Consider the following 21574-nt stretch of genomic DNA (forward strand, 5'->3'; position numbering starts at 1 on the left):
TGTTGTAAACAAGTGTGAGACCTTTATTTCCTCGTGACAACACGTCACAGAATTTAATTGAAATGATCAGTTATCAAAATACTTGCTTTAAACCTCCCCACCTCCCTTTAGTTTTAAACTGAAAAACTAATTTTTGTATATTGATATATATATATATATATATATATATATATATATATATATACTCATATATTATTATATGAGTTTGTTTTGCAGTGTTTGCACTTTCAACTAAAAAAATACAGCTCATAAAAGAAGTGTGTCCTTAATATAGCAGCACAGAGAAGATATGCTGACATTGTGGGAGCATTTTTAACCTCTAAGCAATAATTAAAATATTCAGAGCTGCAATAAAAAACCTGCATTTACTTTTCTTTACCCACAGGTGGCAGTAAAGTCCAGGCTAAGCCTCTGCTTTAAAGTGGCGCTGCTTTCAACACAAAACAGAACCTCGACCAAGATGTGGATTGAATATTTATCGCCCCTAAAACCAGATTATAACAAAAAATCTAAATGTAAATGATGCATCTCATCTGGATCCCCTTGTTTCACTGCTACAAAGCATTTGTTTCTTTTCCTTTAATTAAATGTATTTTTATGATCTTTCTTTACTTTCAATGTCAATCTGATGTTTAGTAGTGTAAGGTATTTACTAGTTCATACATGAAGAGGATAATAGCAAACAGTGGAGGAACATGGGTACTCTACTGGTTTTTGTGAAATGTAGGGGTATATATACAAGTCTGCACCGCTACATCATCACGGGGGATCTCATTACAGAGACACTCTGCCAAAAAACTTGACTAATCCGGGAGAGATGGTAACAACTAACTTGACCAAAAACCAATAAACGTGCTTCATCTTTCATAAAGTTGACTTGTGACTGTTCTCTGAATATTCTCATGAGGACAAGGGATTACACATCACTCACACAGTGTCATCATTAGTTTCATATTTACACTTTATTTCTTAGGTATCAATTCTTTTACACTAGTTACATATAAACATGTTGTACAATGGTTTATTTCACACACATGAGGATCCAAATAATTGGCACATAGGACTTTGGCAAAAAAGAACTCAGCATTAAAGTTGTCAAAACAACACCTATGATTCAGATTCTCGACATGGGGCTGAAAGAGAGTTCATTTCAACATCTGTGAGTTTGAGATATTTGAGATGTACCAAACAGCCACAGCCATTTTCGCCAAATTGAACACAATGTTTTAATCTTTGCCGCAATAACATGTTTTAGAATCAGACTTTTTAACTGAACATATCTTCTGACTGGTTTGAAGGCATGCAGCTTCATTCCCACCTAGCCTTTGTAACATTGGTATCTGTACAGTATCACATTCTTACAAAGTTCTCACAAAGTGCTGACAAAAGTGCATATGTACAGAGTGGCAAAAAGTAAAAAGTAGAGCACTAAAGAAAGAATTAAGTTCACAACAGATTGGCAGTGAAAACCGTGCAGTTCAAGAACTTCAGACAGATTAACTAAAGGACATGATGCAATAGAGTTCTGTCTGTTAGTGATGTACCAGTGTGAAGACATTTACAGCAACTCTACCTTTACATGCATCTAGTATAACGAATGACTGATTGTCAACAAGTCGTTGTTTTTAAAGTTACTGTTTGTAACTTTTTTTTTAAAAGGCTGACTGATCCCCTTCTCAGTTTGTCAGGTTCTCATTTTTGCAGTTTCATCTCAAACTGATTAACTGAAAGTTATCTTTTGAGAGAAATTACAACACTTAAAATAACATTTGTTAACGCTAGCCAATGACGTTGACATTGTAGACAATGACAACGATACAAAATCTCAAAGGTTGCACGTAGCTTGTATAAGAGGAAGTTTGACAGAAAACCAAGCGGGACGAAATTTAATCCACAGCAACCAATTTACATTTTGGGATATTTTTGTTTCGTTCCAGATATCATTGTCTTAACCAAATAGGTAATAAAACACATCTTAAACTTTTAAAAAAAAAATGAAAAAAGGACAGATTTGCAGCCAGTGTTCCAGGTAGTGAAAGCTGGTTTGTCTGTAATGTGTGTTTCCTTGCTCATACTGGATTGGCAGTATTTATCAAGTCAATACTGCAAGTTTGTTAAACAGTTAATAACTCACTTAACTGTTTTTCTAACCACAGATGACATCTGTAAAGTCACATTTGAAGAAAAAAAACACTGATCACTAATATATGTCTGAGCACATGTCCTTTGGTTCTGGAGTCCTTTTTTATTGTTATTGCTTTTTCCAAATTTTCCTGGCAATTAGAAAATATTGTAGCCATCCAACATATTTATGGCATGATTTTCTGGGATCCCTCAGTCTTAATATCCTTTTTTGAGGAAAAGCACCGATAGGAGTCAGTCTGTACCTCCAGCAGTCACATCTCAAAGTGACGGTAGATGCTCTCCACATAGTTCAGGACCCTCTGCCAGTCAGGACCCCCCGCACGAAGCATGTCCTCTACCGTCTGTGGGCAAGAAAGTGAATGATCTCAAAATCGAAGGAAGAATATGTGATTTTTTTCACACTTAAATGTAGCAGAAATCAAGTTTATCCTCTGAAAAGTTGTTTAATTGAGGGACTAGCGAAAAGAAGAACATACTGTACTCACTGCTTATTCATGTCACGTAAGCGTTTTTATGTATAAATTTACATGCAGTGTGAAGATAAGAGCAAAATAAAGAGCGCTAGCATTAGCATGTTAACACAACAATGCAGCGTGAGTTGTTTTGGTTTCATGCTGGTGCTCAAGGGCGACACCTGCTGGATCAAACAATCGCATATAAAGCCTTTAACATCTTGACTGGATTCTAAAAAAGCAAGTTGTCTAACGTACCAGAGTCCGTGTGATCCCAACACTCTCTCCTGTTTTGAATGCCAGACTGAGATTCTCCCTCTGCAAACAAAGAAAGAAAGGGCAGAGTTAAACATCCAATATCACCATCAAGAATGCATTAAACACACTCTAGATAAAGTTCCCACCTTGTTCTCTGGAGTCAGGGTGCTGTAAGGGATGTGTGAGGGGAGGTATGTGTGAAAAACGGCACAGAAGGCCAGACCATCTGCCCAGCTGCTGCTGAAGTTGGTGATGTCAATATTCTGCTTAGACACAGAAGACAGGAAAGGTGAGGGTAACACGAGACAAACAATGACCTCAAGAGTTTACAGAAATTCACTTCTAAGCAAGCATTGTTCAAAATAAATTAAATTACATTTTTGTGTGAATAAAACTGAATCATGGCTGGATTCCATTACTCATCTTCAGAATGAGGGTTCAAGTACAGTGCATGTTAGCTCAGTGTCACGTTGGCATGGCTCACCGGGACACCTTAGTGAAGCACAGCCGTCTGTATTGTTATTAGTTACACTGTGTTGTTCCTGCTACAAGACAAATGTCTGCAGTGAAACAAACCTGCTTTTCAAACATTTTATAGAAGGAATGTTTGATCAGGAAAAATGTTGACTTCCTAGTGGTAATATGAAAAGCTATGAGACACTTGTTTATGTGTAGAGGCGAGTCTGGCTCTTTCCTGAATTCGTCCCGTGTGAAACAAGCGTCTTCTTGCTATATAACACTTTGAATCTGTCCTCTTCGTTGCTTCAATGAGCTGTGTTATTTTCACAGAAAACTTCATCTAGCGTCACAGCTGGCTGCAGCCTTTGTAACCAAGACATGCAGACACATGGAACCTGTCATAACTTGCTCATACTTTTACCATAGAAACACATTTTGGTGTCGTTCCCTGGAAGCTCTTTTTTCACGTTACTTTAAAGTACATGTGCAGCAAGGCAAACAAACATAAACTACTGACATGACTCACTGCTGTCCTTTTAAAGAGGACAGGGTGAACTCATCAATGACTGGATTCACATCCGGATACACAACGTATCCAGAAATGATCTCATCCATGGTTAATACAGTGGTAACTGCAGCAAGATTTGAGAATTGTTAGCATATATAGGACAGAGATAATGTGTTCAGAGCTTTGCTTTTCTGTTCAAGCATACACTGCCCTACACTGCGTTGAAGCGTGCTTGGGCACGGTACGGATGGCCAGTGTGACCGTGCCCTAAGGATCAAGTGGACAACTGGATTTTACTGGCTGGTGGTTTAACGATGTACAATAAGCATCCTAGAAAATTTCACTTGATATTGAAACCAGAAAATACAACGTTTATAGCCAGCAGACACCAGAAAGTTTATTTTCACTTCACTCATCATTAAACATGAACTGTTGCTGCCATTCAATTCCCAATTTCGTTGTGTTAAGCCTGTGTTAATTTGCATTAAAAAAGTGTAGCTCTAAGAAAAACATATAAATGAAATCGTGTCCAGGTTAACCTTGTAGCCTTGTGTTTGGCTCTGACACCAGCGCAGCAGCGAGTTCCTCTTGGAGCCTCCATGGCGACGCAGCAGCATGTTGAAACCATCCTGGGACCTGACAACAAGATATAAACTGCTGAGGGCTTCACAGTAACACTGCAGGACTTTCTACAAGTTGTGCTTTTGTGTAAAATCCTATAACATAGTTAATTCAGTTACCGCAAAAGAAAACCCAATTAACACATCGATTCAAGTAGGAGAGGTGACGTGGATCCAAGACGGAGCTTTATGAGTTCACCAGAAAAATGTGTCAGGGTCAAAAGTGGTAATTGCATTAACAGGATGTTGCAATTTGGTTGGCCTCTTGGACATAATCGTTTGTCAGTGTGTGTGTGTGTGTGTGTGTGTGTGTGTGTGTGTGTGTGTGTGTGTGGACTCACTTGGTGGGAGGCAGCTCCGTGAGGCTAGAGTTGTACTTGTTAAGAGATTCCTCACGTTTTCCTGTAAAGTCAAGCAACAATGCAGCATGCTGTTATTATAAATCACCCACCAACATGCTAACGTGATGTTTCACACGTTAAAAGCACAACTACCTGATTGAAGGGCACTTTTTCTGGCAGCAGATCGTGATTTTACACTGATATTCACCGGACTAAGTATTGCGATAGATAGCCAACAAGTGCAGATGTAGAAATCCAGCATACACAGAGCAACATTAGCATAAGCAGTTCTTGAAATGTTCAAACCAACCCCAGCGAGAATTATTCTCCTGTGAGTGACTTAGAGCGTTTTCACTAGAGGCACAGTTGTTTCGTACCGTGCCTGAGCCCGCTGGTCTGCGTTCACATTAGTGGCATGGTTCCGTACCCGAGTACAAAGTCTGATACAGCAGGTGGCAGTGTGCACATAGTTGGTTTTGCAAATCTGCCACAAAGCAGACAGAAGAAGAAGCAACCATGGCAACCGCTTGCGGCCTGAGTGCATCCTGCTAACTGTGGATGTTTTTATTTCTGACACCCCAACAACGACCCTCTTTCTACGTCCACATGTACCGTGCAGCTAAGTAGACGAAACGGGGCCGTGCCGTGTTTACACGACGGTTTTTGAAGCGACAGGAGCCGTTTAGAATGATGTCATGTAGCGGTTCCATTCTTTGTTTATGCACGATTGCGTTCGCATGTCACACGGATCATACTCAAGTACACATGAATCCCAAGACCACCTCTTCAAGCGGACTCAGGCACGGTACCCGAGTACAGTACGCACACTGATCAAATCAACCGGACTTTGGGGTCAAGTAAACTCTGATCCGGGCCCGGGTCCCTAATGTGAAACCACCCTTAAGTGACTGCTTCAGTTACCGTATTAATACAAGTAAATAAAACTGGAGAAACCTGTTTTTGCAAAAGAACCCTACACTTGTAAAAAAAAAGTGCACTTGACTGCTAGTGGTGAAAACTCTCAAGATACCAATTTGAGAATTAAGTTGATAAAGTTCCAGCTAAATAACAAACACAAGCACAAAGTGACACATTGTACACAAGTATTATAAACACACACACACACACACACACACACACACACACCTGTGTCGGTGCTTGACCTGCTGTCTTGCCAATCCAGACTTCTTCGTCCTTTCAGAGGCCCAGAGTTCTTCAAAACAAATGAAGTTAATTCAAATTAGATCGGATCATAACAAGAACAACAAACCGATGATTTTCATGCAAACGACCAAGCTGTAATGATCTTTCTCAATATAAATCGTCCACCTTGTTTGAGGGTGCAAACGTTGAGGCAGTTTTTGTCTGGGAGATTCCATTCTGCACGGCGGGGGGGTCTGAGGAAGCCGGTAACCTGGAGAGACTTCTGGAAGGAAAACAGACCTGATCAGCCAAGCCAAATGTTTTCTAATCTGTTGCCTCCAACATTAAATTAAGCTGTGCAAAATGTCCTCAAGTGGCCAATTAATAAATAGTCCTGAACAAATTTAGACATGCATTTATGACTATGTAACAGACACAAAAGGTGCGGAGGTTATCCACCTGTCTGACCATATTTAAGCTTCATCTTTTAAGAATGTTGAAAAAATCTATTCAGTGTGTGTGTGCATTCCAAAAAGAAGTACAATGTCAAACTTTTCCGTTTGTCTCACCTTGACCTCTCTGAGGTTAGCGTCCTTCGAGTTTCGCTGGATCGCGTCTCTCCGTCAGCCTTTTCCTCATTGGTCACATTTTTCAGGTAACGCTTGGCTACATTGTTGCACTCTTTTCTGGCCTCCTCGCTAACAATATTCTTCGTCAACTCATTGGGACTCTTACTTTCCATCTCTTCTTTACACGATCTGGACGAGCCCCTCTCCCTGCCCCTCTGGGTCCCTTCTTTGCTTTCAGAGCTGTGTGTTGGTTCATTGGTTGGTCTATTGGGCCTCTCTGGTTCCTGACCTAGACTCTTGGTGAGAGACGTCAGACTCTGCTGGCTCTCCTTTAACTCCCCTCTCAGGGTAACCAGTTGGACATCAGCCTCCTTCAGTCTCTGCTGGGCAGCTGCCAGCTCCCTCTCCACATCCTTGTGTGCCGTTCGGAGCGCAGTCAGCTCTTCTTCTGCCTCGGCTCTCAGACGGTCTGCCACAGACACCGCCACCTGTAGGTCAGCCTGGAACTGCAGCCATTCCCCACGTTCTGTCTGGAAAGGAAACACCGTTACACCAACTTATAAAGAACCTTTTTATTTCGAGCATTTAAATGTGTGGCAATTTGGTTCTTTGGGAACTTTTATTGTTCTGCATGTGGTCATAGTGATTCCAATTCCAACATCTCATTGCTTTCTATGATTATTTGACCTTACGATGGCCAAAGATGAAGTTACAGGCTCACCAACATCTTTAAATTCATCCTGAGCTGCTAATGTGGCCAACATCCAGGCTGTTTTTTCATCACAGTGTAAACAACTGACTCATGCCTCTACACTTAAATAAGCACAATTATACTGTGAATCAAACAACAGATTAAAAAAAAACAACCTGGCAATTTAAAACCCAGACATGAATCCCAAAACAAACAGAACTGAACCCTGAGCAGACCATGAGTATTGACTAACAAACAATGAAATAACTGCTTTGCCCTTCATTAGGAGAAGTTGTACTGAAGTGAGTGGCAAGCCTCAGCAGGCACAGAGAAGAAGAAGAAGAAGAGCTGGCAAGTCAACTGTAATGAGGCATAACTGAATAGTGAAAAGGTTTTTGCTTTGAGTGTCATGTCATCTAAAATCAACTTAATGAGAATGTGTTCTAAAAGGACGCCAAACAAGTTTGGACGAAAAGAAATGTGTGTGCAATATTTTGATGCAGGGCCAAGGTTGCATTGTGAAACTGTCTTGTGTGTCACCAACACTTTAGCTAAAATCTCAATAAAAGCGTTTTTTGTTTCATTTTCGTGGTAACCTAGAAAAATAGCCGGGTGGTCAGGGGGACCACTAACCCTTACTCTGGCAAGGAATGAGTAATAGCGTTCCGTTTTTTTTATTTCTAAGGAGTATTATTGCTTCAGACATACAAAAACACCACCCCAGACGTTGAGCCAATTCCACTGCCACATTACAGTACTCCAACAGTAAAGTACAAAATGAGGGTAACAAAACCCCCCAAAATTAGGTAATCATCAAGATATATAGAAAGAGGGCATGAGAAAGAAGGGAAAATACAGACAGGACCATAAAAGTGGCAATAATCATGCAAAGATTTATTACTAAATGTTGAGCAATGTTAACCAGAGAGATGTGAAAAAATGTGGAGGCACTGGGAGGCTGGGTAATTAAATGAAGAATGGATGGAGATGTGGAGGAGGAGGCCGTCACTGAGCCAAGTCGCTCTCTCATCTGACCAGTGACTCAAGACCACAGCTGGACCCGATTACAGTCCATACACACACAAAGGAGGAACACACACACATATCGTATTCCCTTCTTGTCTCCCACACATACACCTCCATTATTTCCTCAACTCACCACTAAAACCACACTGTGAGGGTTTTCTATTACATTCAGGCTAAGTTGGAGCGCTTCCTTCCTGGCAACATTTTGTCAAATGAACAGTGGGATCGCCATCTCTGTTAGGAGACGTTCTATATTAAGAAACTTTCAAGCTTTTTTTTTTTTGTTATCTGGATGCGCACACTCCAACTAGAGCATGTCTGTTTAAGGAAACAGGAAGGGACGCTCCTCACTTCACACTGAGATAAGGGTGGGTACTGTCAGTCTTAAGACACACACACACACACACACACACACACACACACACACACACACACACACACACACACACACACACACACACACACACACACACACACACACACACACACACACACACACACACACTCTTCTACTCCCACAAGAGCTGACCTAGTGCCCCACTGCATGACCAGATGTGGTATCTGACATCCACAGGAACACACACAAAGATACACTTGTCCACACAATTGATGCACATCTGAGTCCCTGACATTCTTGGTAAGGGTCCAGCACAATGGGGATTTAGTCAGAAGTCCAAGGTTGTGTGTGTGTGTGTGTGTGTGTGTGTGTGTGTGTGTGTGTGTGTGCGTGTAGGTCTGTGTTTTATCCGTCAGTCCCTAGTTCAACTCCACACCCATTCTTTCTAATACATACTTGAGGAAACATCTAAATTCTGTAAGGGCTCCTCTCTCCAGCTTTCCACAGCCTGGGGTGTGTATACAGAAAGGGTTAAATACATTTTACACTTATTAAAGGGCATTCATGTTGCTCCCGCTGCGTCTTCGGGGGGCATATGAAATTGTGTGAATATAGTACCGTATTAAGTTTCTTTTGATTGTCACTTTACATAGCAACCTCTGCCATCAGTGTGTGAATGGGTGTGAGTGGGTAGGTGTAAAAAGTGCTTTGAGTAGTCAGAAGGCTAGAAAAGTGCTATACAAGCTCCAAGTCCATTTAGCATTTACAAATGGATGTATACCCTGTGAATGGCGCACAATTGCTTTTTAAACCTTTAAGTTGCAGACATAAAAAACAGGGCGCCCAAGTCACTTTAATCTATTCTGTGCTGCAATATGGACAGTATGTGCACAAATCCCTATTTGAACAGCCTTCCAGTCCTCAGGAAACAGGGCCTTTTTGGGTCTGGGCTTCTGGAGCATTCTACCAGAAAGAAAAGAAAGACAAGACTGAACCTGGAAATCTCCGGCAGCGTTCACCTGGAACTGATTCCAAAGCTGCTTTCAGATTGACTCAATCTTCAGAAGGGAACAAAAATCTGACCAGCCCCCACCACCCAAGTGTTTTCATTCTTGTTGGTTAAGACAATTCCAGACTGGTGGTGCACAATAAGCACAGACAGATGGTTACATCGGCTGAAATTCTCAATACTTGACTGCACATTGGGTAATCATGCCTGTTTTTCTGAATTCAGTTGCATTGAAACTACCTTACGTCTGTGACAGACAAGGACTGGAATATATCCATGAAGAAAGATGAGGAGAGGCTTTAGAGACAACCTGAGGCAGGAAGAATGATGGCTTCTTAAATAACATGGAAAAGAAGGTCAAAAAAAGGTGGGGGCTAAGAAATTAAGGTTCAAGCAAGTTGGGGGTCACATAAGATGGATGGAAGTGAAGAAGCAAAGCAGGAAGTAAGGAAGCAGGAAAGAGGAGGGGTGGGTGGAGGAAAAGGGATAGAGCAGGGGAGATGAGATATGGCCTTTGAGTATGCACAAAAACTCCTGAAAATGCACCTACATTTGTGGTAGCATGTGTTGCATTTGTGAATGAAAATGGCTCTGGAAGGTTTCAGGAGTGCATGTCTGTGTGCAGCAAAATAAAGGGTAATTGTTTTGGGCTCTTTTGTTGGAGGCGGAGTGGTCAGAGTGAATGAGCAAAGGAAGAAAAGACAGAGAGGCACAAGAAGGGAGGCTATGAAGCTAAAAGTAATGGCAGCAGTCGAGACTTTCAGTGCAAAAGAACGTGTTTGTGAGGGTTTATGTCTCACGTGCAGCACACACACATGAACACATGGCCTGTCAGACACTGGGAGCTGCAGCCCCACTCCCCCAACCTCGTCACACAGCACAAAACAAAACAAGTTTTGTCTCCTGAACAACCGAATGTAAACCCCCTCCTCTGCACTGCATTCCCCTTCTCTAGGCTTTCCACACAAAAAAAGGCTCCCAGGAAAGCAGAGCAGGCTGAGGAGGTTCATAAAGTCGAGCTTTGCTAGCTTAAATTTCTCAACCAAGGGCCCGTGTAAACACAGTGCTGGATTACACCGACTTCTAATACACAGCCACTTCATAGTGATACCATACCACAATCTGTCTGAGGTCTAGCTGGCCTTTACATGGCTTATATTTCCAAGTAACTTGTAAGGATGTTAGGAAAGTGTAGGAGAGAGTAAGGAAAAGGAGGAAGCAGGGACTGAATATCAAGTTGAGAAAGAGGTGACACAGAGTGCTTGCTTGCAACATAATGGAATTAAAGTGATTCTGATGAATGACTGACTCAAAGTATAACAGAGGTTACGTCAGTCGCAGAGGAAAGAAAAGACTTGGGATTGTCCGAGGCATTCTGCGTGTCATATCGCAGCTGTTGTAATCTGTGGCAGATCTGGAGGAAACTGGGAGCCTCTGGCTTCAATCCTCATAAGGGAGGGTCAGGAATTGGAACGGAACGACTGACAGGAAATTACCGCAGCATATCACCATCCTCATAAGAGCATGAAACGCCCAAGCAATAAGAATGAAGACGGCTTTGAGAGGTTTTGCTCTGAGTTGTGTATGATGATTATTTCAACTTTTGGTTTAGAACTTAATAATTAGTTAAACCGAGATATGGGACGAGCATCCTCTGCCGCTGTCATAAGGAGTAAAGCAAGCGTGCGTGATGTACGCTTAACGTCAGGTCACTTCAACAATTAGGCAACACATGAATCTTTGTAACAATCAAGATACCTGTTCCGTCTCTTTTTTGTTTTCAAGATTTATTTTTAGGCTTTTTGCCTTTATTTGATAGGACAGTGGACAGAGCAGGAAACTGGGAAATAGAGTGGTAAATGACATCATTCAAAGGAGCCAAAGGTCGGACCCGAACTCAGGCCGCCCCCTCAGAGGACTACCGGCTCCCTACCCAACCTAACCGCTAGGCCATCTGCGCCCCTGATCTGTTCTCTCTTCATACACAGCCACAACAACTCTACCCCAACTCTACAAGTATGAGCAACAAGAAACTTCAACAGAAGATGATCTCAATGATTTTCCCCTTTCTGGCCTCTTTGAATAAGCGGAGCACAGGAAGACCTTAATTAGTAGAGCTGCAGCTCCCAGTGGGGCCCACTCCAAGACCTATAGAGACAGTGGGGTTGGAGGTTTGGGGAGGGGTAAGGTTGTGTTTTGGTTTTATCTTGTAGATGAAAGGTCACCAGAACTACTCTGACTTATTGGAGTGTATGACATCCTGTTTACATTGCTCTACTAATCCACCTCAGTCTCTCAAGTGTGTCAGAAGACCTTCTGAATGATTTGTGAAAACCTGGACTGTAGATACTTTAAAAATACATTTCATTTGCAAAGGCAAAATCAATTTCAAAAAGGGACATTATCCCCATATTTTGAGCTATCTGTAAAAAAGGTCAGACTTCTCTCAATAAGCAAGCAATCCCCAATTTATTTGGAGTTTAGCTGTTAGCTGTTTTTAACACTTGTGGCTAGCTACTTCAGCTAATGCTTGCTTGATGAGTATTTTTGAAAACTTTTGATCAATCAATCATTTTTTTGTACAGCGCCTATTCATAGCAAGCGTTATCTCGAGGTGCTTTACAAAAGAGCAGGTCAAAGACGTCAAGAAAAATGAGATAAAAAAAACGTAGTCCCTAAAAAGGTCTGAATGTTATAAGATGACCTGTGTGATATTTGATGGCTATGAATGTGATACTAAGTGTTGTACCGCAACCAAAGATTATTAGGAGAAAATGAAAGGATATTTTAACATGCATGTTCTTCCCCAGCTCTGGGGAGACAGAGCGAGAGAGACAATGGGAGCACATTTCTACATCCAGACAGCAGGACGTGTGGACCCACCATGGGTAGGGATTGACTTTCAGGCAAGAGGACTGAGTGATAGAAAACAGTCTGTGTTTATCTGCCAGTCATGCTCTTTCACCTCTGCTGATGGACACCTCACATCCACACTGCCAATGTGTTAGCTTGTGTGTGTGTGTGTGTGTGTGTGTGTATTAGTGTTTGTTTCGCTGTGTTCATGGCATGAAACAGCTTGTGTGTAACTCTGAAAAGGACATAGAATTAGATATATCTGTGAGGACCCGACCTACCAGTCACAACTCAAGGCCTAACAGGCTAAACAGTCTGGTCAAGAGCTGGACAATTGTTGCATGTGTACCTCCTAGGATTGTCACAATACCGCAATTACATTTTAATATGATACTAGCGATATCAAACAATATCAATATCAATCGCGTTTCAAAACACGGTAAAAACAAAAAAAAAAGTCAGAGTCACCTCAAATTAAGAAATGTCAGGTTTTATGTTGCCAAAATGTGCACGCAAACTCCTCCTTTAAAAACAGATAACCTTTTAAGCAAATCTCACCTGAAATGTACTCTTCAGACTCTTTACTTCTGCCAGCAGATGCTTCAGTATCTCTGAGGGATGGATACAGAAATGTCAGATGACATCACGTGCATTTCAGAAAATTAAAATATCAAGGAATGAGATTCTACCTTCTTCTGTAAACAGGGAAATGTTAGGTCAAAAAGGCACATTAAAGGAGATATTGAGTCTTATTATTACTGTCATATAACCCTTACCTGTTGTGTTGTTGGTTGCATCCTGACTTGCAGTGATACCGAGAGCTGTCCTACACTCCTCCAGCAGCCTCCTCAGTTCCTCCCCTTGGCTATCTGCAGCTTCATGAGCGTGCAGTAAAGACTGACTCAGGCCACTGTCCCTTCCTCTCCAGTTCTTTCCCGAAGAGCTGACCCCCAAAGGTGAGGCACTGTACTGAGAGGAGGGGGCCTTTGTCGGGCTGACGGTAACAGTACGACTTTGTGAGACAGGAGTCCGAGGGGTGGAGGTAGGGGGACCCCCATTCCTCCCCAGAGAAGCTTGTCTTTTAAAAGCAGTGTTTCCCGGATTGTTGAGAACGGGGTTAACTCCATAGCCGACGCTGGTGCTATGTGAGCCGGCTGATGGTTGAGGCCTCCACTCAGGACGAGGACAGGCAGTTGTAGGGTTGGTGCTGGATTGTGCTTTCTTCACGCTAGGTGTGAGGCCTGGGATTGGGACCGGGGGTGGAGGTGATGTTGGGGCTGCAGGGGGTAGTTTGGGTGAAGTAGGGTGAAGGAGTTGGGGGACACCAGGTATGAAAGAAGGCTCATCACTCTGCGGAGAAGCAGGGGGAGTGTGGAAACTTTCCCCATGGGCCACTGGAGGAAGGAAACATGAAAATTCAGACAAACTGATTAATTAATGCTGGATGAATGTGAAACAAGCCAGCTGGTGTCAGACTCTTCACACACATCGTGCTGCACAGCAGAGGTCAAATGTCAAAGTAAAGTCACAAGAAACTACATTTTGAGTGGAGGGGGGGGGAGGGGCTTGATTATGTTCCTGCTACAATTGATGGTGGGAGACAAAACAGATTGAAGGATCTGCCTGAGCAGCTACGTCGTGGATAGAATAATATAGTTAGAAAACATTGCATTGGTCACTGGTTTGGCATGTTGACACTGAAAGCACCATTCAGTGAGGTGACCAGAGCAGCAAGGACCTCATTAGCCAGGAAACATGCCGGGCCTGGCCCCTGAAGATGAATGCTTTCATAGAGACATTCCTCTTTGACTTTTCACCCACAATGTTGCTGTGACATTCATTCTCCAAATTCAGAAACAAACACATACAGGGGGGGATAATTTCCCATTATAGCTTAGATTGTAGCAGTTGGCTGTGAATAAATGTCCAAACTTGACATATTAACACAAATAGTTTTTTAATCCCTTCCCCCCCGTGAGCATCACGCCTCTCTTTCTTTCCTCCGATTCCTTGTTTGGACAAAAGACTCACCGCAAGCAATACTTGTGTTTTCTTTCAATGAAATTATGTAAGAGCAGCAGTCGAACATTCCCAAAGAAGTTCCACACCACCTGCTCTTAGGTCCAATCATTGGGAAAGAATGACAGGATTGTCTAATAACTTTCTCATGCCAGCCCCTGCTTTTTTTTTTTTTTTTTTTATTTCTTCATTCCAGACCTTTTAATGTGTTCGTCCAACCGCGGGTGGCAGACTGACTGAATGAGAGAATGTGTGTGTGTGTGTGTGCGTTCACTGAGGTCCGTGTGTGTCGGCTAGCATTAGGCTTCCTATGATTAATCCGCTGCCCTTGTGCTGAGCCGAGGAATTCTGCCGATTCATCACAGCTGGCCCCAGCGAGGCCAGAACGAATCACAGGGGGACGCGAGGAGAATGACCACTCACTGAGCGACACACCGGAGGGCTGCCAAGATTCCCGCTGCCGCACACACACACACACACACACACACACACACACACACACACACACACACACACACACACACACACACACACACACACACACACACACACACACACACACACACACACACACACACACACACACACACACACATATGCACAGACTTTCTGCTTTTGTTGCCTTCAATTTCCTGATTACCCCTAATCCACCTCCCCTTTATACAGTCTTTATAGCATCCTCCTTCATCTATTTGTATTCTCTTTTCCCATGAACCACCCTCCTGGCACTACATGTACTACCCAAGCCTTCAGGTGCTTTTATCTAAGAAAAGAAAAAGAAAAAAACACTCACACCCACATTAACAGACACATTGCCAGGTGTCTGTGTGCACTGCCAAATATTTGAAAACCAAGAAGAATATTTCAGAAAGTCAGAAGACAATTCATGGGGAGTGACTACAAGCAAGAGCTGGTTTTGAAAAAGGAAAATAAATTGCAGCCTCATGAGGGTGTGTAGTGTGTGTGAGTTTGTGTGTGTGTCTGACCTACCTGTGGGTCCATGGCCGTCCTTGCTGGAAAAGTTGCCCATACTGCAGTAATGGGGTTTGGGCCACTGATGGTGCCCTGCAGGTGCTTGTTGCTCTTTCACTCAGCCCAGACCAGAGTGGCACAGTGGAGGTGACCTAAACACACACACATCCACACACCCACACCCAGCCGACTAAAATGATGGATGAAGTCATGCACTGTTACACAGCTGAGAAATAATCCAGTGACTTTAAGCTCCGGACAGAAGAACCCTGATTCCCCCACAAAGTTGGAGATAGACTGAGGGCGGTTACAGGAAGCTCGTGATGCACATTTGAATGATTGGAGTAAACCAGTGTGTTTACACAGTTATGTGTAATCACAGGAATGAGTAAGATCAACCGCATGAGGACATGATACAGAGTGACCATAAGTGTTCTCATCCATATAATGTATCCATTAAACTGTAGCCTGCACACGAGACGATTTACGCCCAGAACATCCCGCCATATGGAATACAAACACTAGTCCAAGTTGGCAAACTACATTTCCCACGAACCTCACAAAGGCTCTGTATTTAATGTAACGGTACAGACTTCAGCGCGCTATCTTAACATTTGCATAAAAGCCGGAATTAAGTGTGCATCACTGAGAAACGTGTTGAGAAAAGTCACTTTTAACTCTGCGCCTGCTGCAACAAAACCAGCTCCTATACTTTGTATACCAAACAAAAAAAAAAAAAAGTTTGTACAGACCCTTCAAAGTTGACAAATAAATCCCAGGTCCCTTTGTTCGCAGTTTGTTGAGCTCTCCTCCACGCTATGCTTGTTTCAGGGCTGCTCAGCCGAGCGCACTGTCCCGCTGTGTGCACACAGAGAGGGAAGGAGGACTCACGGACGACCGCAGCTGCTTTCAGCTCACAACAAACTTTAATCCCAGTTTACATTTTGGAGTTGGAAATTTCCCCAAAAAGTGGCAAAAATCCAATAGCAATGCCGGACTGATACAACCAAGAGTGAGAGAACTCTGAACATCCCTTAGCGATGAAGACGATGTGTACTGTATTGCGTCCACTAGAGTGCGCAGTTGAGCTACGTTTGGGATAACCTGTTTCCACTGGAATGACTTCTGGCCATTTACAGTCAATGGTTCTGGCCCCTTTTTCACTTAGCTTTTGACTTTCATTAAATCCAGAATCTCTTTCATGATATGACCAGGGGTGTTAGTGCAGGGTACACGGTTTATACCCACTTATTTTTCAGTCTCCATAGGGTATATCCAATTTAAATGCCCTCTGATTCACATCATTGATTGATTGACATTTTTCAGCAGTACAGCTGCTGTCTTCTCCCCTACAGTATGGTGAAGAGATGACCTTTCCTACTCTGTCTCTAATTGGCTAATACACACTAAATGGAAAAAAAGAAATCTCACATTTTGTGAACAGAAGCTGTCAATCCTCAACTGGACGGGACACTTTAACAAAAAAACGGCTGTTCTTCATGACTCTGGTTCTTCTTGAGGGTTTCTGCCTCTTCAAAGGAAGTTTGTCTTTGCCAGTGTTACTTTGCTCAGTGCTGTGCTCATGATGGATTCACGTGATGTCTTTGTAGATAATATAACAAAGATTAAAAGGTCTTGTGATAACATTTGTTATGAATTGGTGCTATACAAATCAAGATTGATTGATTGAAATCTTTGACCTACCTTGGATGTTATCTAAATTCTGAAATCTGCATGCCATTCTCTTGAAGCCTAATTATAGCAAACAGCATGTTTTTCACTTTGACTAAAACATTAATTCATTAAAAACACAATTTCACAACACAATGATGCACACAAAGGTGAGACTACTGTAAGTGCAACAGAAGAGTTTTCCAAACGCTTTTATTTTATTAATCTCTTCCAACATCAATTCATTAAATGTCAATTACATTGCTAACAGAACAAACATCTCTTATTAAACAGACACAGCTGAACTCAGCTTATTAGACTTTGACAAAGGAACTAATGTGTGACACACACCACTCGCTAACAGATGAATACTGAGCTTTCGAACATTCCCCCTTGTATTTTATTCCAACAGCTAACATGTTTCCACATTATTTTCTTTCTGTCAGTGTGCCGTCCTCCAGGTTCCCCTTCATACAAGGTTCAACACTTGAGTGAAATAGGAAGTTTGCTGCAGTGGAGACAAGCTCTCCCTCACTCTCTGATTGAGATCAATCGGTTTTCAGAGTGCTCTGTGCTCACTGTGCACTGCTGCAGTATAGAGAGAATCTATCAAAAGCAGCCAGGTGTGTTACACAACCTCCATCGCCCCTTCTACATTGATTTCACACTTACAGTACAGCGGAGCAGAGCCTGGATGTGTATAGGATGAAGATCTGTGCCAACATACTTTCAGATTTGTATTTCAAATACGATCATGTTGACTCATGAGTATCTTATCCACAACATAGTTTTATACGTCCATTTATCCTGTATTTTTTCCTCCATGACTCAGAGCATCCTGTTGTTTCTAAACCCATCACAACCCCATCATGAGATTATTCATGGGTGTCAGTCTCCATCCAGAGAAGGGTGACCAATTGTTCTGTGCCTGATGCCAGTTGGAGCCATTAGCCGCCCTTGCTGAGTGGATTACGATCATTTTGTTGGTGACCTACTGCTTGAGCATTCTGGAGGGCCACTATCAGGACTCTAACAACTTGCAACCTCCTACAACTAGCTGACAATCCAATTTGGCAGAAGGATGGAGACAAGTCTTCAGCAATGAAGGATTTCGAGGTCTGGCTGACCCTTAAGTGATGAAACACACAACTTTCTCGCCATTCTACTTTTTCACCACTTTCAGAATATTCCGGAAAGAGTACCTCTGACTCATTCCATTTGGTCTTTGTGGATCCTCGTTTTTATTCTCTATGCTGCTCCTTTTCTTTATTCAAAGGCAGAATAGATAACCCTGTGCTATCCTCAAGGCACGGCACACATTCTCAACCACACTCAACGTCTCGCCACATCCCAAGTCCCTTTTTTACAGGCTACATTTTCGGTGTTAACAAAAATGGAAACACCAATCGCATGGTCTATAAATCCATCTATGACAGTGGGATGAATGGTGGACACTGCAGGGGGAATGGTGCAAAGTTAGGATGCACAGGGACTGAAGGCCTACGACTCCCAGGTCTTTGTCTCTAATACCGGATTAAGTGTTTGATTATGTTTGCCAGGAGTGATTTCCCACCTGGGGTAATCTCCACAGAGGACACACGCTTATCCACGAGGAATCGCCATTTTACCTTTGCTGGCCTGACCCCTGCTGTGACTCAGCACGGTAAATTTGGATTCGTAATCTATCAAGGAGTGTTGAAGAGTTGTTTACATGACTCAGGTTTGGATGGAAAATACACTTGACATTCTTCTGTTACAAGAACTGTTAAATTCTACAAACCTGTCCTGCCAATCTCTATTATTCTTTCAATGCTCTGAGCACCCTCAAAGAGAAAATAACTTAACTCAACAACAGAAAGAACCAGTCACTGATGATTCAAAGCTGTTCTGTTTCTTCTATAGATTTGATTGACAGTTGAAGCCAGACAATTGACAATGCCAGCAAATGCCAATGCTTGTTGATAAATGGCACCTGCTTCTCCTCAGAGGAAAATCAATTGAAGTCATGGGCAAAGATGGGCTGTCTGATACTTAAACATGGCTGGCAGGGAAAGGGGTGGAAAGTGGGTGTACAGAGAGACAGAGAATTGCCAACCATCTGTGTGCAGAAGGGCACTGCCAAGCGTCAATTCCTTTTTACGCCATGCCTTGGAAAGACACATAATGTCTCCAAATTGAACATCTTCGCTCCTTCAATACATTCAGCTACAGTCTTTGGGAAGTTCCAGCATTATAGCATACTCATTCAACTATTTATAATATTCATGTACCGTACATACCTCATAGTGCACTGCAGCTGCTAACATTTGTGTCTAATTTATTCATTTATTTGTTGTGTGCTTATCTGTTAGCGTTTGATCTATTTTTTTACGTGTCATACAAGACATCCAACTTCCTGACAAGAAAGGTTGAAGTGGGTCAAATATCCACACCTGCACAACACAAGAGAGCACATGGGCCTCACTTCAGTGGGCCAGCATAGCTACAATCTCGGACCTGTGTTAAGTGTAGTTACTCAAACTCAACCCGTGCTGTCAGCCAATCTTCATCCAAGCCAGCACAGGTTATTTCACTGGGACTTTCTGGCCAACGAAGGAGAGAGGTGGGATCTCCTGGTAGGCACCAGCCCGGCGAGTAACATCCTGGAATGGGTTCCTATGGGGAGCCGTGCCCACCATGCTGGCATCAGTGTGTGTGCCGACTAACTGCAGCACCCGAGCAGAGGGCCTGTGGTGGAGGGCCAACTGCCTGGAGCTGTAGCCACACATCCCGATCCCCAGGGCCCCCAGCAGCATGGCCATGCCTGGCATGGTCTTCTCAGCTGGAGGACTCATGGCCACATTATGGTAGGCCTGGGTCTGGAGAGGGAGGAAATGGGACTTTATCAGAGGAATGTTAGATTTTTGTAGTCCAGAAATACCAGAAACAACACTTCTTGGCAAACAATTAACAAAAAGTGATGATTTATTTTAAAAAATATACATAAATTAGGATCAATTTAAGGCCTTGTAGCCAATTTCTAAAACATAGAATGAGTAACCTATAATAAGCACCCCTTCTCCCTCACTCCATCCTTCACTCCCACCAATCTTTGAGAGATTAAAAACTCATCTCCCCTCATTTAGCTAAAAGCGGTGTATCTCTTTTGACAAACAAAAAGCTCGTCTGTTTTGCGACATGGGTTATTTCCTTGGAGGGCCCTTGACAATTATAAAAAGCATAGGAGTAAATAATAATAATTAAAAAAAAAACCCTCATCATTTCTAATGGTGCTCTGTCACAGACAGTTAAGAAGCCATTCCTGTAGCTCAATCACCCGGTTCCCATTTCCATTTACAATGCATTGGACTGTCACAGACTCTGATTTCTCAATTGTCTGTGGTAAACACCAACGAAGAAGTGATTGTGCTTTGTGTGCTCTAACAAAGGGCTATTGTTACAAAAACAGAATTCTGGAGAAAGCTCATCTTTGTGAATAGTGTGTATAAGCTATAACAATACTGTATTAATCATCTTGTCACAACTACCTTGGACTTCGACTGAGAGAGAGGCAGCTTAGTGAAACCAACTTTCTGAATATACTCATTGTTGGTTAACTTCTGAACGTGCCAATGAAACCTTGAAGACACCTTATTAAATCAATGGCTTCTTTCACACTGTCAACATTATTTGATCTGCTGCTTTTTTCTACTGTTTAGTGGCCTGTATAGACAGAGCATGGTACTTTTACATAGACTAAAACTCCAACGCATTGCGAGGGCTGTTGCAACTTCTTTTTATTGTTTTAAAGGCCATAAATCAGAACAAATTTCCTTGATATAGAAAAATAGCAATAACGTGGATACGCTGTTGCCATTCACATATTCACGGCCAAGAAACTTTTAATGACTCAGCACTTTACTTTCCCGCTAACTGGTATTTTATACGGTTTAAGTGTCAACTGAGAGTATACAAATAGAGCACATGAAAAATGTATATGTGGTTACATGTACTTGACTCAAATTATTGTTCAACTTATCATACCTTATATATTCACAGATGTTCAATACAACAGCAATTAAACGACAAATCCCACTCACCTGCAGCAGCCTGATGTATCCAGGCGTCAGTCTTGGGAGTCTGAAAAACATCTCGGAGCGTTCCACAATGCTGGTTAATCAAAACGAAGTATAAAGCAAAATAGCACTCGGCACCCTCTCTCTCTCTCTCTCTCGCTCTAGCTCCTCTTCCTGGATTCCCAGGACAGGGAAACCCACAGACAGTGGGGCCGTCCCTATGTGTGAACTCTTCAATCCCTGCTCAGGTGTCTGAAGCAGGAAAGCCTCATTCACTCTTATAACAAGTCCTGGCTGTTGTTACATAACATTTAGTCTGCAGGTGGTTTGTCTAAGGGGATTACAGGAGAACACATAGGGACAAAGAAGTTGATCTCAACAAAAAGAAGGTTGTGTGGGGTGTGGCGGTGACTGATTCCTCGAAAGTCATAAAATCAATGGGTTGT

The 21574-nt window shown here is 42.5% G+C and overlaps 2 protein-coding genes across 4 annotated transcripts; both read right to left on the minus strand.

The window, feature by feature from the left end:
* Positions 1-943: 943 nt before the first annotated feature.
* On the minus strand, positions 944-16458 carry si:ch211-195o20.7 (cytospin-A). Of its 3 annotated transcripts, none has more exons than XM_065966546.1 (12): positions 16155-16458; positions 15421-15554; positions 13188-13805; positions 12970-13022; positions 6496-7025; positions 6113-6206; positions 5930-5996; positions 4784-4844; positions 4362-4458; positions 3002-3118; positions 2856-2915; positions 944-2486 (listed from the first exon to the last, which is right to left on the minus strand). In XM_065966546.1, exons 2-12 carry the CDS (start codon positions 15458-15460, stop codon positions 2397-2399), a joined length of 1827 nt encoding a protein of 608 aa, XP_065822618.1. In that variant the 5' UTR covers positions 15461-15554; positions 16155-16458; the 3' UTR covers positions 944-2396. The 3 variants fall into 3 exon arrangements, with proteins under 3 accessions (XP_065822618.1, XP_065822617.1, XP_020505506.2); XM_065966545.1 differs by having other exon boundaries at positions 6113-6209; positions 16155-16457; XM_020649850.3 differs by having other exon boundaries at positions 6113-6209; positions 15421-16457.
* Positions 16459-17269: 811 nt separating this feature from the next.
* zgc:193593 (uncharacterized protein LOC564090 homolog) lies at positions 17270-21397 on the minus strand. The gene is made up of 2 exons (XM_065966378.1): positions 21153-21397; positions 17270-19931 (listed from the first exon to the last, which is right to left on the minus strand). Exons 1-2 carry the CDS (start codon positions 21201-21203, stop codon positions 19638-19640), a joined length of 345 nt encoding a protein of 114 aa, XP_065822450.1. The 5' UTR covers positions 21204-21397; the 3' UTR covers positions 17270-19637.
* Positions 21398-21574: the final 177 nt, after the last annotated feature.

The sequence above is a fragment of the Labrus bergylta genome, chromosome 18 (assembly GCF_963930695.1).
Source record: "Labrus bergylta chromosome 18, fLabBer1.1, whole genome shotgun sequence".
In the NCBI taxonomy this organism is placed as follows: Eukaryota; Metazoa; Chordata; class Actinopteri; order Labriformes; family Labridae; genus Labrus; species Labrus bergylta.